We start from the raw sequence: 19,460 nt of genomic DNA, 5'->3' as shown, positions 1-19,460 counted from the left end.
GTTGAAGAACTAAGTGGAAAAGGTAAGGTTTCAATCTTCTCTATATGTTATGGATGGTTGGTATATGTTGTAGAGTGAAGAAATGGATGAAAATTCATGAAAATATGCATGTAGTTGTTGTGGCCGAATAAGGGGGTGGTTTGACAAGTTATGGGGAATTGATTCTATTTAGTGTTTTAGTTGTTGTTATGGATTCTATGTTGCTAATAAAAGCTTAAGGATCCTTATAAAGTTGTAGTAGTTGGAGACTTGTTTTAGAAGTTTGTAAATTTAATATAATGTTCTTGCATATATGGAAGCTAATATTATTAGTATGATGTGGTTAGTGTGTAAATTATTGGGTTGTGGTAATTAAATTTGAAAGAAGGGATTAGATTGTTATTATTCTTATTGGAATTGGAAGGTCTTGGAGAAAGTAGTATATTGATTTGGTATGGTTGTTGGTAAATTGACCGAGTTGAAATCTCGGATTATTGTTGATAAAATTGGCCGAGTTAGATTCTCGGGGATGGTGTATTTACAGGAGAAGTGTTGTTGAAATTTCGGTAGACAAAATGTTAGTTTAGAATGAGGTTCTTGGATACCTATAGCTAATGTTGGCATTCATTAATCTTGTTATAGATTTTGGGAAGGCCAAGAGTTAAGTGAGATTGACTAAGGAAGAGGACAAGGTATGTAAGACTTACCCTTTTCTTTCAAGGCATGATCCCGATGTTATGGTTTCATAAGTGCTTCCATATTTTTTTGTTTCCAAAAGTTAGGTGTCAATGGTCCCAAGGGAATGACTATTTTACTTTTCTACAACCCGACAATGTTTTCCAAAATGTCTATAGCTTTCCAAGACAAAGGTTTGCAGTATTACAAGCTTTTATGATAGTAACGATAGATATGTTTTACAACGACATTGATGACGTCGAGAATGAGAATATGTTATAATGGCTATGATAAGAACGAATTCATGTCTAAAAGGTTCTTGATAATACTCTCGCCTTGATTTTTAAATAATAGTCTCATCTTATAACAATTGTTCCTTCAAGGTGAGACGAAGCGACCATGATTAATCCATAATATAATCGGAGGTTACCGACCTTCCGTCACTCCGATAAATATGCGACTTTTGTTGGGCTCTCGTGCATGCTGTCTATATGTATATGTATATGTATATGGGGGATATGGGGAGGTGTATATGTGGCGCTATAGACGCATTCCCACCTAATCAGTTAGAGTAATTTTCATCCCGAACGCGGGACATATATGGGCGAGCCGACGTTGTTCGGTGATATGACTTTTATTTTATATGTATATGGAAAAGAAATGTTTTTAAAGGAAAAGACAAGCATGCATGGCATCCGGCCTAAAAGGCACACATATGTACAGGTTACCCTCTTATCTTATTATATGTTCCATGATTCTATGATATGGTTATTCATACCCTATGTTCTTTATTATGCTGATTTTTATGCCTTACATACTCGGTACATTACTTGTACTGACGTCCCTTCTTGTGGATGCTGCGTTTTATGCCACGCAGGTAGGCAGGCGGATGAGTTCGGTCCTTAGGAGCTCTACTAGCAGTACACCAAGAGCGCTTCAGTTGTTTCGGAGCTTCATTTTATCGGTACTAGTTTTGTGTATATATTTGGGCACGACAGAAACCGGCCCTCCTTGTGGTCATATGTATCTTATTTAGAGGCTCGTAGACAGATATGTACAGCTAGATGTTTTGCAACTTTGTTCGTCGCTGTGTAATATGTTAGCAAAGTCTGTTGACGCATGGTTATAATTATGCTATTAACAATGGTATCTCTCATTCGGCCCACTCAGTAGTAAGAATAGGATACGTTATAAGAAGTGCTCGGTATAAAACTATCGGGTATCTGTCGCGGCCCTAGTTGGGTCGTGATAGTTGTCTTTCCAATATGGATATCCAATTCTTTTCTGGTAAGCTCTTGTAACTTGATAATTTTAATGTTTGGCTGCTCAATTATTATATCCTTGTATATGCTGGCCAGAAATTTTGAATTGCACAAATAGTTAAAAGATGAAGTCATATAAATATGGATAGGGTTGTAGTTTTTAACCACAAAATTTGTAGTTTGACTATCCAGACTTGCAATCAATAACCAAAGACAACCTTTTTTTTCAGTATCTTACTCTAACTCTTCTAGGCTCATTCACATACTTTTAAATTTGTTTTTTTTCTTGAACTGCATATTTGATTACTGCTTCCTTAAATTCTTTTACACTTGCAAACACCAAACCTGTTTTCCAAACAATCTGCTTAGAAGTTGGATCAAACACAACTCTGTTTTTGGTCTTCTTTCTAACAAATTTATTCACTACTTGATCGACTCCAAACCATCTCCCCAACTCATTTCTTCCTCTAATTCAAAGCTAGGAGCTTCATCACTTACATAGTAAGGTTCATCACCCCCTAGCTTACCTAATAAGCTATCATTACTATCAATATTTGTCTCATCATACTCTATATCTGGCCCTTTTTCACCAGTATGAACTTGTTCAGTAGTTGTACCTCTAGTTCTCCTATTTGACCTACTGAAATGCCTTCTTGAAGCCCTGAAATCCCTATACTCTTCATGAAGATCACTATTTATACTCTTTTCATTGCTATACACTCCAGAATCATCATCTGACTCATCATTTGATTTATCACCTGATTTATTTCCACTTAGATCCTCATCAGTTGGAGGCTCATCAAGAGGAGTTAGAGGCTGGCTATAAGGATTTGAAGGTTCAGTTGAAGGATTAGAAGGTTGTAAAGAAGTGTTGGAAGGTTCAGCAAAAGGATTAGAAGGCTGAAATGAAGGGTTGAAAGGTTCAGAAGGAGGAGTAGAAGGTTTAGTAGGAGGACTATAATGCTCAGTTGCAGGATTTGAATATTCAAAATTAGGGTTAGAAGACTCAACTCCATTAAAAGAGGCAAAAGATTTCTCATCTACCTCACGTCCACCATTTAAAGGCACACCACTGTCCAACACATAGAGGACATTATCCAAAGCTAATGGAGCAACTTCTGCCTAATTGACCCCATGAAAAATATAAATATCCTTTCTATCCCCATTTTTAAACATAGAGAAAATGTCATAAATAACCTTATCACTTTTAACTTCAACCAAAAAACCATCAATTGAAGATCTAACATAAAAAGAACAATATGTTGTATATTCTAGGTCCTTTATATAGTCTCTCAATTCAAAATAAGACATTCTGTCAGTGTCTACCTCCAAGAATTCAGTCACAGACCCACCAACATAATCAGGTGGGGGACCAAACACAATTTTGCCCCCATGATACCATCTCAAAGTTATAAGAACAAACGACATAGTATTTTTATCCTGAAAACACACTTGCAAACAGATTTCAAAAACACTAAATCGATGAAAATAACAACACAATTGTTCATCTTACTAAACTCATATCATCATGATAACAACACCAACATCAAAAAAAATATGCATGCCTGTGAGTCTTCACTACAAGCCAACAAAGGAACCAACAACTAATCACTACAAAATGCACTACTAGAACATCTTTTTTTCCAAAATTTTAACTTAATTCAATAAATACCTGTGAGTCTTCACTCGTCGTTCCGACAACACAAATCCAAAAAATTTCAAAGGTGATGTTATCAATTTTTCTCGACTCTTGAAGTTCCTTAGGGTTTTGATCGGTCGAAGAGAGAAGAGGAAATGGTTTGAAAATATCTTAAGATGGGTTAAAAATTTAGTGGGTTAGGGTAAAACCCGATCTTTAATAAACGGGTTGAAAAAATAATTAATAATGATATTTTAAAAGGGGGTGACACACACGCACATTAATTGAGAATACAGATGATGTAAAAAGGTTGTATTTATTGTGTTTTCATATTGTTTTGTGGGATAATAGAACCTTCGCAAACTTAAGGTGTCTACTTAAAAAAAAATCAAAATTTAGCAAGGTAATTATGTATTTTCTCTATATTATACAATTAGAATTAATAGCAAATATAGTATCAAATAATAATATAAGTCCCTACGCTCATCATGATATGTGGGGGACACAATTGTGCTTGCATGTGAGTTAATTTTTCTAAGTACAAAGCCAACATTTAAGTATATACTCATCATCATATTCAATACCCTACACAAGCCATTCTAAATTAATCTCATTCTTATCCTTTCTTGATTTATACGCCTCTGATGATGAGTAATTACTAATTAAGTTGCAAGACTAGCTAATCTTCTTTTCTTTTTCTTCTTTTAGTTCTTTATTGTAATAGACATATTCCTATATATGTTATACATATGTGATTTTGATATAACATGTCCCTTTGACTGTAATTATCAACTTTGGTCTTTGGCTTTGATTATTTAATATTAAGTTCCATACCCCAACATTAATATAATTAAGTCCTTCTTTCCATGATTATTCGAATGGCCTAACTGATTTAATTTTGTTAATAATCATTAGTGTAAGCGTGTGCTTCATTCTAATCTCATCATTCCATTAACTTCTTTAGATACGTCTCTTTTTTTATTGTTAAAATATAAACCAAATCTTAGCTTGAAAACCGTTGGAGAATATTATTTCTTGCACACTAGGTGTTTATATCACGTTAAAATTAATACTACAACTCTTTTTTTCTTCATTATGCGCTGACGGCAATTATTGATTCGATACACACATTGTGGGAGTTCAATTTCTGTCACTAATATTTCAATTTGTTTGTCTTTTTCTTTTTTAGTCCATTTCAAAAAATAAAAATAAAATTGACAACTCTTTAATTCAGTCACATGATTAACGGACATTTTGGTACATTCCACATAGTCCCGACAATGATTACTGATACTACTACGTTTACACTTCAATCCCAAACGAGTTGGAAACATCAATTATCTTCATGTTTGTGTAAGATTAGAAGGAAAAAAAAAGCCATAACAACAATCCGACATCTTCTAGCCAGTAAAATCACATCATTAAAAAGTTCAAACCTATTTACAAATTTCTTGCCAAAAACCAAATATTTGGAGATAGGGATTAGGCATCACTTCATTGTCCAAGCAAATTCATTACTTCAACATTTGTTTACATGTAAAAAAAACGAAAAAGATGAAAATCCAACCTGAAGATAAATTGTTCATCCAAGCCTATGAGTATAGGAGTTTGTCAGAGTCAAAAATCACAAAACTGGGATGGACTTGGCTCGAATAAAGTGCTTGAGAATTGCTTTCTCCTCATCAATGCGCTTTTTCTCCTCTTGATCTTTTGGCTTAACTTTTCTCTTCTCTTCCAACATCCACTTAAATAGTTCACGCTGTTGATTCTCGGGTATAGGTTCTCGTACAGTCACAGACTGCAGAGTAGGTGTACTAGTGACTTCCTTTTCTTTTTCACTAACTGCTACAGCAGCTGCTGTTGAAACAGAGGCGCCATGAACAGCTGACATTGATACTGTTGAATTAGAGGCGCCAGGAACCTCTAATATTTCTCCTTCCTCTGATCCCACGTCCTTTTTCTTTGTCCTCATCAAAAGGTAAGCTATACAAATTGCAAAAACAAAACAGATGAAGTACCACGAATATAAAACCAAGTAAACGGAATTCTAAAAAAGTGGCAACAAATAACTGTCCAGGTATCATAAGGTCTGGACATGGCAAGGGGGTACAGGGAAGAAACATGCTACTCTACAAGATAACAATGTAACATGGAAATGAGAGACAGAAAAAGAAGCAATGAATGTTAACTTGAACAAATATTTCTGTTTCTATTCTTTCTTTTATTAAAAACTAATTGAAACAAATACAGCAGGAATTATCAATTTTTTGGACCCTTTGTTTCTTCCTTCCAGTAACAATAAGAGCACAAGAAGATGACATAAACAGTTCGTACTAACATCACATGTTTATACTAAAAGAAGCACTATCTCCATCACTAGGAGAGGAATACTAGCCAAGTACTAAAGAACTTAGTTCACAGTACATCCAGTTTCCTACAATTCCATATTAAAACATAATCACGAGTAAAGTGCAGCACCAAAGAATAACAGTTACAAACTATGCTTAATTCTTTTTCAAGTTTAACATGGCTTTGATTGCAGACACTTACAAGTGAAAGTTCTGGACCTTCACCTTATGGCAGGTCAAATCTAAAAGAGAATCACTATTAAAGGCAGGGAATAGATAAAATTAAATAACTAACTAGTTCAGTCAAATAACAGTTGCAGCATGGAAGTTAGAAATGGGAATCAGAGCAGAATATGTGCTTTAAGAAAATTTGGTGGACTCAATCAACATTATTTGCTTCTTAATTATTAATTGTCCCTGCTGAAACTAGCTTTATAAAGAGGTATGGAAAAATTAAAACTAATGATTATTTTCTTTAAAGCACAGTCATACTACTGGACTATTTAGTGTGAGTGAGTGTGACTAAGGTTCCATTTACAAGGATATGTCTCTTTTGTAATTTCCATCACTGCTAATAAAAACTTTTGGTTCTTGTCATGATTCCAAAACAATCTGTACATTTCTGATGATCATTCCCCCGCTTTGACCAAAATAATCTGCACCAGATTTGGACCACACAACTTACATTCAACCATCAAGAATCAGATGGAATAAACCATCATTTTTAACCAGCTGGATTACCCCATTCAAGACATTCATGTTTGAAACCAAGGTCATCAAAGCACTCGAGCCCGCAAAGTTATAATATCACTATAAAGAGTAGAACTGATCATCCACCAAAGGTATCTTACTCCTCCATAATGATGGCAACGAACATGGTGCATGAACTGTTTGTTAAGTTTTCTACTGTACTTGGGGAAGTGGGGCAACATATTTCAGAGAAGGACAAAACACAAAAGTTTTAAAGGAAACTGCCATGTCATCTTCACTGATAGTGCAGGTTTCGACTGTATAATGTTCAGACCTTCTTGGGTGGTATTTTCACGACCCCTTCATGTTGTAATTTCCTCTCTTACCCTACATGTAAGTATTATTTTCCTCTTTAGTGCAGAAGGGCAAGGTGAAGGCTTTTTAGGCTAAAGGTGGCTGCATTACTAGTTATTTATATCAGTCAGATCGGATTTGAACTTTTTTGGGTTAGGCCTCTAAATGAATCACATCATTCAAAATTCAGAACAACCAATATGGTGGCTTGACACATAAGCAAAGACCTTATGTTTATTGTTTGTGGTGTGTGGTGTCACATACTCTGTTTATAAAGCTGAGTAAGTATAACAATCATAAAACACTCAAATGGGAAATGAGGAGAACTTTGTTTACTGACGTACAACAAAAACCCAAAATGAAGAGAAAGCAAACCAATTTAGAGAAACAATGAAACAGTTAGGGATGCAAGAAAGATAAGAAAACGACTAGTGGCTTCAAGGATGACCGGAGGTTTCTCCCATTTGTAAATTATTTGCTTTTAAATCTAGGCCTATTGCAGCATAACCCTGTATCATCTCTTCAGTAATTTACCTAGTCAAAGCTTCTTACCCTGTTGCCTAAGGAACAAAAATAAATACGCATCTAGAATGGATTCTCAAAGAAAATAAACCTCTTGTGCATTATGGATATGACAGTATGAGATACTATAAGCTACACCTTAGTTGAATTAGGAAAAAGAAAACAAGCTAAAGACTGCGACATTTGTCTACTAATACAATAATGAAACTTGAATACTAAATAGAAGTTCCATGACTGCAAACTTTTTCCAACATTTTACATCCTTTCCCTGGAGATTTCCCTTAAGCAAGAAATGATTGTATTTTTTAGGGCTAACTCCAATTTCAGCATAACTGTTAAAGAATGGATCTTGGACCTAACTCAATCTTAAAAGCTAGCTTATGAGAGGAGGATAGCCCAAGACCAAATTCCATTGTGATGCGGGACTACAACACTCCCAGGGAATGAACATCTGGAGCGGGACAATAAAACGTGGGCGGAGGAGCAACATTGAAAACTATGGATCTGGCTCTCATACCATGTTAAAGAATGGATGTTGGACCTAACTCAACTCGAAAAGCTAACTTATGAATTGCCCGACACCATATAAGAGACCAGATTCCCATCCATTAAGCAAGACATGATTGTGTTTTCTAAGGTGAACTCCAATTTCAGCATAACTGTTAAAGAATGGATCTTGGACCTAACCCAAACTCAAAAGCTAGCTTATGAGGGTAGGATAGCCCAAAACCAAGTTCCATTGTGATGTGGGACGTCGGGTCGGGGGGGGGGGGGGGGAGGCAACATCGAAAACTATGGGTTTGGCTCTCATACCATGTTAAAGAATAGATGTTGTACCTAACTCAACTCTAAAAGCTAACTTATGAATTGCCCAACACCATATAAGAGACCAAATTCCCATCCCACCAATGACATGGGACTCCAGCAATAACATCACTATAGCGGACTTGGAACAAAACTAAAACGTATAAAGCAGATCCTCAAAAATGCCCAAGTCTAATCTCAAAAAGCTCAAACTTTTTATAATGAAATTAAAAAGCATAAGCCAACAATGAAAAAAAGCGAAGAGTAAAAGAGGGAACCTCCAATAGAGAAATTGACAGCCAAAAGCATAGGCCATAGGTACTTGTAACGGCGAATAAAGGATTCCTTAGGCGGCTGAGGAGGTGGGGCCGCACCGCTCGCCATAGAAGACGACGCCATCGATGACGATGCCGGCGTCGGAGAAGATGCCTGTTGATGCTGATGCTGCTTCAGCTGCGCTATAAATCCGAATATAAACGTATATAATTATTAAAAAAACATGAAAATACCCTTGTTATTGGAGATTCTTCTCGATTGAGAAAATAATATAGCGATTACCTTTCTTAGGTTTATTGACGTATAGTTTTGGAGACACAGCCATTATTACGCCTTTTCTTTCTTTCTTCTTTACACTCTTCAGTCGTCGGATATCGTTTCTTCTTCTTCCCCGTTGAGGTAAATTACCGCAGTCGAATAAAACGACAAATGCAGACAATTTGCTTTTTTAATCCTTGAAATATTGGCAAATTCTGAGTTTCCTTCTAATGATATCTAATTGATATATATAATCTAGTCTCAATGGGAAAGTAGTAGTTTTAGTCCCTGACTTATTGCTATGTTATGATTTTTGTCACTGTGTTATTCGATTTGATCCAATAACTAACACTCTTAATCTTAACGTGAGTTTGATTTTTCTTAGTTCTTTTATTTTTTCTTTCCCTCCCCGACCTTCCTAATATAATTATCGTTATTTACTAAGAAAAGAAAATAAGCACACAACTAGGTGTCAATATGTGTGCTTCCCTCATAGCTAAGCAAATTGACCTGATAGTTAAAGCTGTATATTTCATACATGGGCCTTTGGATCAAACCTCGACAATATTATTTTTTTAATTTTGAAATTGTGAATTCTGTTTTAAAATATTGCACTTAATAACATTATGACTGTACTTTCCTTTATTAAGATAAAAGTAACTGCAAAAAAAAATGGGGGCCATGAACCTTTTTATGGGCTTCATTTATTACTTTATTATTTGTTTGTTCATTTTGAAATTATGCAAAAAACTCAAAGGATAAAAAAAATCATTCATTTCCTTTTTTACTTTTAAGTTATTCATTCAACTCTAAAATTACAATTCACTTTTTTCTTAAATGGAGAACTTTAAAACATAATGAATTATTATTTTATTATTATTAATGAAATATTATTATATTTTTAAAATTAAATGGAAGTTATAAAAAAAATGTTATTGGGCCATAAATAACAAGCTTAATTATAAAAGAAAATAGAAGAAGATCAAATTATAACGTGAAGAAGTTAAGGGACTTTCTCTTCAATTGCAAAAAGTAATAGGGGTAGTTAGAATTAACCCAAACAAAGACTCTGTCACTAGACGGACCAATTTATCCTTTGAAGATTAGTAATTCAACAATGGCGATTGTTCTTCTTCCTTTGTTCTCCATACTTTCTTCAGTTGACACAACCCAAAGACTTCCGTACAATCCACACCGTACAACTCCCAAAAAAACCCAAACCCCTGATTCTCTATCCGCCATTTCAACTCTTTCATTGTTCCCTTCTACCAGCCGTCCGAATATTTCGGTTTCGAACCTTCTTAAACGTGAAATTCCAAAGTCTACGCAAGGTAATAAGAGACTGATTGCTTTATCTTTTGTGCATAATTTGATTGTTGATGATGGAAATAGTTTACGTTATATTTTGTCATTGAAATAGTGAAACCGGATGGAACATATATGGGGTACGACGTATGGCTACCAAGTGCACCCAAAGTTGAGAAGCCTCGGTCTGTGTTTAATGCAGCCTCCCTAGCTTACATTGGAGATTGCATCTTTGAGGTTTGACTATATTCTTTTTTTCTGTGTGAAAGACATACTACTTGTTTTCGGAAGTTTCTTGGAATATTATTGAAGTGATGTTCATCATTGCATCAATGAGAATTCTTTATTGATATAGAGGAGAGAGTTAAGTTTGAATCGTACTGTTAGCTGAGAGGTCCAGTAGTTAAATGGGTCACTCATGCCAGATACTATGTTTTTCCTGATTAGAAACAGCCTCAAAATGGAAAACTTAGGTGACATAGTAGCATCCAAAATCCGGAGTAAGCTAAGCCCCTCTCGTAACTAACTATAAACAAACAAAACAATTACACCGCGATCCCAAGCAAGTTGGGTGGCTATATGAATTCTCATTGAGAATGTCGCTCCATTTAAGCTTATCCTAGTCCAATAATATTCAAAATCTCCCAACTCTCCGTACTTTTTTTTTCCCTTTCTAATCTTCCACTTTGAGTATTAGATACTTTTTCCCTTTTGGAGTCATACAGTTGGGAGGGGATACTTAGGGATTCTCCAGCTCCAAATGACAGGAAAGGCTAGGAATCCACTCCGTTGACTTCATTCGAGCTCTGGAATATTTCAATGAAGAGTCCCAAGCTTGACTCATGCTACTAGCAATCCCAAACTGGGGCGTGGATCGCACTACACTACTATTGTTTTGCTTTAGTTTTGGCACAAACAAAAAAGTAGTCCAATCCTTTCTTTATGTAGATAATATCTACATTATTGCAAAGCCCAATCCAAAATACTATATCCCAAATAATATGCCTTACAATCCTTAGTCTGCTTTTTGTTGTCCAAAAGGATTCGTTGCTTCCTTTATCTACAGAGAAAAAAAACAAAAGAGGAATACTTTCTTGAAGAGAATAATATTCAAACGGTAAGATGTCTAGCAAATACTGACTATCTTCGTTAAAAATAATCTAACATATAAACTAAAATTACAAATCAATTATCATCTAACTCTTGAATGACATATAGAATTCTTTCACTATCCACTAATCCTTTACCACACCACTTCATGGTGACCACTATTATCTTTCTTCCCTTCTAATGTGAAAAGTTTTCTCTCCCATTCTCATAGTTGACAACTACAGTGGGAAAAAATGAAGCATCAAAAGGTAAGGAGGCAAAGGCAAAAGGAGGAGAGAAGCGGGGGTGTGGGTGTGAGGTTTAAGGAGGGAAGAGAGGAGGATTACAGGTTGGGATTATTTCCAGCTGGAATAATCAAAATAGCAAAATAAGTTTTGGGGGAAGAGCTGAATTTTGCATTTACAGTGAGCCATAGTTCTTTTGTGTTGTTTTTTCTTGAACTTGGTTCTTTTTTCTGTTTTTTTTTTTTAAGGTTTTGGCTGCAGAGGTCTTTGGTAAAATGAAAAATACATTGAAACTCTTTTCCCCTTAAAATATTATATGGCATTTGGTGGTAGCTAAATGAAAGTGTAGTTCAGGCAAATGGAAGTTGTGTTTAGAACAATGAGTCGAATAACTTGTCAAGGTTATCTTAGTTGGGGAGAAAGTTCATTAATTTTGTCTAGTAATGATTTGGAACTCTTTTATAGTTTATATTTTCATTTGTCTTTTTGATAAGGTAAATTCCTGCAGTGTATGGGAATCTAAATTCTGCCTTGGGGAATATATTTTGTCCTACAATTGTTTGGATAATTAAATTTGGACTATTGCTGTAATATCTGTGCCTGTTAACTTGATACGAGATGAGCTATTACTTTTAGAAAAATGGCAAGCTTGGACCATGGTAACATGTAACCTTCTAAACTCTACCAGCTGTTTAGGGTAGATTTTCTGCATTCTCCATGGCATCAATAAAGACAAGTTTTAACCTTATGTAGGAAGTAGATGAGCGTGTGAAATACTGTATTTCCTTTTCTCTTCCTAATGCATTGTGACATCTTTAAGGGCACCTTTTACTTCAATGTAGGAAGTTTATAAGCATGTGTAAATTGGTATTTACATTTCTGTTTCCAGAGAATCACTTGCATTAATGGTGGCTACAACTCCATTATCTTTTAGAAAATGTTAGATGACTAGTTTCTATTGGGAACAAATGATTTTTTAAAAGACTTGTACTAGTTATGTAAAAACTATGATATCAAAATTGAAGAGTCAATTGGGATGCAAATTAGAAAGTGTATATTTAATCTTGTTTCACCATTCAACTGTGCAGCTATATGCAAGGAGGCATTTTTTATTCCCACCATTGAGCATCGAAGAGTACAATGATCGAGTCATGGCAGTAGTGCGGTGTGAAGCACAAGTATGGCTATCTCACAAATCTTAAGGCCTTATGAAGATTCATTCTATTGATATATGCTTCCCATGATTTTCTTATATGATGTCTCCCTCAAGGGATAAATCTGTTTTAAGAGTACTTATATGTTGTCTCCATTAGAGACAACTATGTTTTAGGAACATCTTGATAATCCTTTTGTATCCTCTTAATAATGGTAACAAGATTCTGGAGTTTTGGCTCCCTTTCCCCCACCAAAACAAAAGACATTGGAGATGATTGTACTGCATAATTATAGAAATTTTCCATGACTAATTGCATGCTTTGATATATTAAAAAAGAAAAAAAGATGCTAGGGATGATTTTACTGCATAATATGTGAAATCTTTTGTATTTGCTTACTTGACAACTGGGTATACATGCTTCGAGATGTTAAGAATTCACTCGTTCAGCTGCACACTTGTTTTAAGATAACCCCTTTTATTTCAATTAGCTAGGCTTCTATTTGAGAAACTATTCTTTTTGATAGGCATCTAAGAAGGTTTTAAATGCAGAACAATTCAAGAATACCACACTTCTTTCCCCCGATACATTTTTCCCTTGAAACACTTCCTAGGACATGGGCCTTTTGAGTTCTTGGAGTTGCGTGATGATATTTCGTTGAATATGTATGGTACTTGTCTTTTTAATGTCTACTTCTTCATAAGGTGGAACCGTTGAGATTTTGTGCACATTGCAGGATGCTATGTTGCAGAAACTTAAGAACGACAATATATTGTCAGAAGAGGAAAGGTACATATATTGCATTTGAGCTGGTTTCTTTCCTTTTGGATGTTCAATGTTCATCTGTGATTTACATGTGAATGAATGAATTTGCGGGCACGTCAAGTTTGTTGTGCTAACAGATTTATAATATACCAAATAGAGTGCAAGCTGGTCAGGACACCAGCGCCATTAAAAGCAAAGTTCGCAAATAGAGCAACTTTCTCCTTCTTCGAGCAAGCCCAAGTTAGCTTTTTCATATACTCAGTAGACATACAACAACAACAACAAGCCCAGTATAATCCCACCATGTGGGGTCTGGGGTTAATGCTTTATATATTCCTATCTTGTTTGTACTCAAGCCTTCATCCGCACTTAACCTTTAGAAATATGCTTCTTGTAGCAAATATTTTATGGCTTACAGCTGTGTTGAAAATTATTTAGTGCCGAACAGATGATAAACACAGGCTACATGACTAATTGGCTTGTTGAATCCGAATCACTTGCGCTGGTTCTTCTAATAAAATCCAACTCTTAGAGGAGGATAATTATATTAATGTTGCACGGCCATCAATAAGTTGTTTGAACAAAGCAAAAAAAAAAATCTTATATTTGTAAACATGAGAAAAAAATTGGCAAATTAATGGGTTACTTCTATTCTCAGCCGCATTCAGCATTCCTTTTTTCTTTTTCAACCTAATAGGAGTGCTTTCTTATTCTATTCAACAATTGGTCAATAGCCTCTTACATTACATTAAATTCATAAATCTACATGAACGTAATTGTTGATTTCGTGGATGAATTTTGTGGGAGATGGCTGTTAGACCTCTAAATTGAGATGTCTCAATCCTTTAGATGTATTGTTTAATATAACCCCTTACCCCATTAAACCGCAAAAGAAGTGTTAATTGTAAAGAAAATAAAACCTCCTCTTTACCATGTGATTTTGACCATGTGTATGTTTTTCCATGTTAAAGGGGCGTGCTTCGTTGGGGAAAAAATGTTGGTTCAGGAAAAACGAAGACAAAAAAGCGTGCTGGTGTGGCTGTTTACAACAGAGCGTCTTCACTTGAAACACTTGTCAGTTTCTTCAACCATCTGTTAAGAATAGTGAATGAACTGCCTTATATGTGCTTCATCTGCCGATTGCCGTGTCCTTTTATAATGCATGCCAATCATTTTTTTATTTTTAGTTTTTGGTACTTCAGAAGCTACTGAAATGTTTTTGAGAGGTGCAATCTTCAGTTAAAAATTAAATTTTGTCTAGTTTTCAGGTTGGTTATCTCTACCTTACAAATGTGCAAAGGCTTGAAGAAATCATGCTGAAGTTGGGCTTCCACATAGGTGACTCTACCCTGCCAATTGTGGAGAGAATAGATGGTAAGCTGTTCCTACTTTTTTAGGCTTTAAAATTGTAGCAATTAAGCCCATTTTCCTATCACCCGCCTAGACCACTCATTTTCCTCTCTCTCTCTCTCTCTGTGTGTGTGTGTGTAGCACATGCAGTTATTTATACTCGTATTTTTCTTTAAGAAGATGTTCCAGGCAAGTCATTTGAAAATGGGATAGGACTTAGATGCAGGTGATCCATGTTTTGATAGGAACGACTTCTTGCTTCTCAAGTCTTGGCTCCTTTTGAGCTAACCATACTGGACAATTCTTTAACATTCAGCTTGTCTGTAGTCTGGAGGCAATTAGTTCAAATAAACTAAACCAAAAAAGAGCCTCTCTATCTCCATGAGGTAGTGGTAAGGTCTGCATACGCTCTACCCTCCCCAGACCCGACTTGTGGGATATCACTGGGTATGTTGTTGTTGTTGTAAACTAAACCAAAAAAGAGTCGTTCCACGGGTCTCAAGTCTTGTTGCACTGTTAATCATCTAGATGATATGATCTTGCATGCTGTGCTACCCATCAAATTTCATGGTTGTGACTCGTGAGTTGTCAATAAAGATACCAGCAATGAACATGTCTGCAGAATGAAAGTGTTCCTCCACAAACTTCAGGTTTTCCCTGGCATTTTTTTGTATTTGTGGAATAGTACTTTTAATATCGTTGAGAGTTTTCCGAGAAGAGATACATTGTCTCTTTCAACTTGATAAGTTTTTTTCCACCTTATAAAGAACGTCTTTCCATATTATCCCATCCACCTAAGGTAATTGAAGAAGTTCAAACCTTACAATCCACAATATCTCATCCATTTCTTGAATGTTCTGCACCTCATTTATTGGGTGTATGTGCTCCTGGTGAGATTGATGCTTAGCCAGACATTTCTTATCTCAAAACACTCTGGAAGCGGAATAATGCTATGTGATAGATGAATAACATTTAACACATATAACTAAAAACCATTATAAGAAGATTCAAAAGGTTAAGTCACCGGCATATGCTTTGTCACTTTAGTAGATACACCGTTAATCATCCTCAATTCCTCATCTTCCCACCAGACATCAATGAGAGCTAGAGGGAGAAAGGGAGACACCGAGGACAATGGCTGAGGTACTAAATTTTGTCTCTCCATTGAAAATAGGGAGATGATAGTGAGAAAAAGAATCAAATGGGATAATTGAAGGAAGATTCCAAGCTACAGAAGAAGAGGGGAGAAGCCGCCTGTTGGAGAAAGGGGAATTTGGTTCCGCCCTTGCTTGACCTAAATGCTTAAATTAGATCTGCCAGGGATCAAGAGGGGGGAGTGGGGGACACTGTGGACAATGACTGAAATGCCAAGAAATTATACTCCACTGACAAAAAGGGTAGATCGGAGTGAGAAGGAGAAGAATATGGGTTAAATGAAAGAAGATCCCAGCTAGAGTAGGAGAGGGAAGAAGCAGCTTGTTGGAGAAAAGGATAAATGTTGGTCCCTGCTGTAGTTGGGTTTGTACGACATTCATCTCGTGCAAGATGCAACATCCTTTTTCCTTCTCACGAACCACGGGAGCGCCTAGCGCTCCTTTTCCCTCCCCTCTCCCTCCATAAGACCCTCTTTCTCTTTCCCTCTCGGGAAAGAAGATACGAAAGGATTCAGTTTTTTCTTTCATGTGAACGGCCCTATCTTGTATCGAAAGGTTTTTCGTGCTATACACCACGTTGTGGATGAACTATTAAAGGCAAAATAGGGCTCATGAACATGATCAGCCGGGTATCTTTTAGGTAGTTTAGCTTGTTCTGCTATTCGAGCTGGTTCAGGGTGAATTGATATGAGTCAGCCAAAGAAAAAAGGGAAAAAGGACATATATACCCCCGAACTATCGAAAATGTTATTAATATACCCTTCGTTATACTTTTGATACAACTATACCTCTGTCGTCCAAAAAGTGGTACAATAATACCATTCTCTCTAACGGATGGACAAGCGGGGACACCGGACACGTGTCCTTATCTTGTCCAATGACCCGTTCCCAATTTAAAAAAACTCACATCCAATAAAATAACCCATTTAAAAAAAAAACCAAATAGACCCAAACCCCACTTCACCAAACCAAACCCAAAGCTCCTTCAGTTGAATCCATTTGCCAAACCTAATTCCCCAAATTCCGTTTCAGTCCCAAAAAAATCCTTAATTCTTTTTAACAGCTAAATCCGTCACCTTCTAATCTCTTTGCCGGCGATTTTTCCGGAAAACCCAACACCATTATTCCGAGTAGGTAATCCATGGCAGAAGAGAGAAGTGTGGTTACAGTGGGAGGAAAATCACATTTGTAAACACCCATTACATCCATTCAAAGATTTCAAATTCTCAATCTAGAGAAAATTCTCAAATCAAAAACAAAGATGATCTGTTTGCTAGAGCTCGTGAATCTGGGTTTGATATTCGTCATGCGACGGTGAATGATGGGTTTCCTTTAGGGTTTGATAGGTCATTGAATCATGATCAATTTTTTGAGGGTTAGTTGCACCTTTTTTCAGCGCATTTTGATGAATTAGTTGGGGATTTGGTGAAATCGGATCCTCCGGTGAATTGTTTGATCGTAATTTTTGTTTGTGTTCAAATATGGTTGATTCACCTCTTTTTGATGAATCTCTTTTGGGTCACTTCATGACTTTCCCTTTCCAACTTAATTCTGTGTCTGAGAGAATTGAAGAGTGAAGCGGGGTTTGGGTTTATTTGGGTGGTTTTTTTAAAAAACGGGTTATTTTGTTGGGTGTGGATTTTTTAAAATTGGGAACGGGTCATTGGGCAAGATGAGAACACATGTCCTCACTTGTCCCTTCGTTAGAGAGAAGGGTATTATTGATCCACTTTTTGGACGGCAGGGCTATGGTTGTATCAAAAGTATAACGGAGGGTATATTAGTACCATTTTCGATACTTTGGGGGTATATATGTCCTTTTTCCCAAGAAAAAAACAAGCAGACCCCAGTCACTTGAATCTAGATTGTAGTTTACCTATGCCCTTGATGATGTTACATACCAAGGTTCATGATTCTTAATTTTGAGTTATTCCAAAGATTCTGAAAGTAACAGATTTAAACTGGGCTTTTGAGGTCATATATGCAATTTCTATTTTTAATTCAATGGTTTGAACATGTTAAAATTTGCTGAAAAATAGAAGAAGTGAGTCACAAATTATTCAAATATTCTCCGTTACAGTTTATTCGTCAAAGAATTTAAAGCTGTCTGCAGAAGTTATACATATGATAACTTCTACTTTGTTCCATGGAAGATGGTCCCCCCCCACCCCTGCGCACACGCGCGCACACACATAAGACCAATACACCTTTTTTTTCTTTATATGACATTGAGGATGGGATGACTTCTGGAATTGACTCATATTTCCATCTTATATGTGGCCCAATTCCAAGGGGCATATGATACGTCCTTTTCCTTAAAGTAAGATTATCACAAAATTGAAAGACTAATATATGTGCCTAATTGTCGTTAAAAACTATACTTATCTGTTCATGTTGAACGCTAGTCCCTTACTGTCGTCCTTTTTATTTCTGGATTACTTCATTAATTCTGCCTTTTCATGTTATTTGCTCGTTGCTCTTTTTCTTCTCTTTTTTGTATTCACTGATGGTTACAACAGATGAATTTTTGTAATCGGATAGATGGTGGAAATTTCTTGTTTTGCCATTGTTTAGTATTGGTTGTTGTGTTACCATTTTCTATATCCCATATAGGAAAGACGTATAAGTGCACTAGTAATCTGGTATGTGTGCATGGTAAACTGGTTCTCACTAATTTCTTTTCAATATCGTCCGTTCTCCGTGCCTGGAACTGTATAGTACTTTTTATGTGTGACTGGGGGATATAATCGTATTTATTTTGAATATATTAATACTTTTAAGTTTGACAAATATTGCATGTCATAGGTACAACAAGGTGATGTTGGAGGAAGAGATGAAGCTCATGAAGATAAAAAGACAGACATTTCCATTACCATGCTGAAACAATTGAGTTTCTCAAAAACAACATAGTTCGTGGAGACTTGAGGAAGGTTGTCATCACCTCTTCATGTGCTCTATCATTTAAATATCACAAGAGCTTGGATGTGAGTGGACTTTTAGTATTTCAAACCTTAGGAAGAAAATGAGAAGTCGTATTAGTTGTTCATAAATGAAGAAACATTTAGACTTACAATAGAGATATGATCTCCACTTGAATACTTCCCAAAATTACATGCATCATCAGCAAAATGGAGTTAGGAATGTGTTTAGATTGCTCATTCACGGTTCTCAGTATGAGGGTAAATGTGTACATGGATACGTTTATAAGCAACTATGTTTATATCAGGTACATTTGTCATGTAATATGTGTTGAGCTTGAATTTTGAAAAGAATTAATTTGAGCTTTTCTAGTTTTCACTATCTGCATTTTCTCTCCTGCCATTTCTTATTTTTCCATCAATTTCTTCTACTTCCCTTTCTTGATAGGCCATGAAAGTGACAGGATATATGAATCTACACCATAAAAATCACCTTCATGGTCATAGCTAGAGAATTTTATAAATTGCTCTTCAACTTTTCTCCCTTTTTTTGTCGTCTTCCTGACATACAGGGAGAACGAATGGAGAAATGGGTTGAGTTGATGCATGATGATGTGCCTGCTCAGGTTCTTTGCCTGTCAACTACAGAGAGAGTACTTTTGCTTACCAAAAA

General features: G+C 36.0%; 2 protein-coding genes across 3 annotated transcripts; one reads left to right on the top strand and one right to left on the bottom strand.

The window, feature by feature from the left end:
• Positions 1 to 4,953: 4,953 nt before the first annotated feature.
• On the bottom strand, positions 4,954 to 9,032 carry LOC129896438 (uncharacterized). Its single transcript, XM_055972340.1, has 3 exons — positions 8,832 to 9,032; positions 8,552 to 8,731; positions 4,954 to 5,538 (listed from the first exon to the last, which is right to left on the bottom strand). Exons 1-3 carry the CDS (start codon positions 8,872 to 8,874, stop codon positions 5,180 to 5,182), a joined length of 582 nt encoding a protein of 193 aa, XP_055828315.1. The 5' UTR covers positions 8,875 to 9,032; the 3' UTR covers positions 4,954 to 5,179.
• Positions 9,033 to 9,827: 795 nt separating this feature from the next.
• Positions 9,828 to 19,169, top strand: LOC129896183 (uncharacterized). Of its 2 annotated transcripts, none has more exons than XR_008767924.1 (7): positions 9,828 to 10,138; positions 10,228 to 10,349; positions 12,535 to 12,624; positions 13,337 to 13,389; positions 14,337 to 14,439; positions 14,627 to 14,739; positions 18,675 to 19,169. XR_008767924.1 is itself a non-coding variant. In XM_055972023.1 (7 exons), the coding sequence occupies exons 1-7, from the start codon at positions 9,925 to 9,927 to the stop codon at positions 18,686 to 18,688; spliced, it is 702 nt and encodes a 233-aa protein (XP_055827998.1). In that variant the 5' UTR covers positions 9,830 to 9,924; the 3' UTR covers positions 18,689 to 19,169. The 2 variants fall into 2 exon arrangements, 1 of the variants encoding a protein (XP_055827998.1); XM_055972023.1 differs by having other exon boundaries at positions 9,830 to 10,138; positions 14,634 to 14,739.
• Positions 19,170 to 19,460: the final 291 nt, after the last annotated feature.

This window comes from Solanum dulcamara, chromosome 7 (genome assembly GCF_947179165.1).
Source record: "Solanum dulcamara chromosome 7, daSolDulc1.2, whole genome shotgun sequence".
Classification (NCBI taxonomy): Eukaryota; Viridiplantae; Streptophyta; class Magnoliopsida; order Solanales; family Solanaceae; genus Solanum; species Solanum dulcamara.
This window is presented reverse-complemented; position numbering and strand designations above follow the sequence as displayed.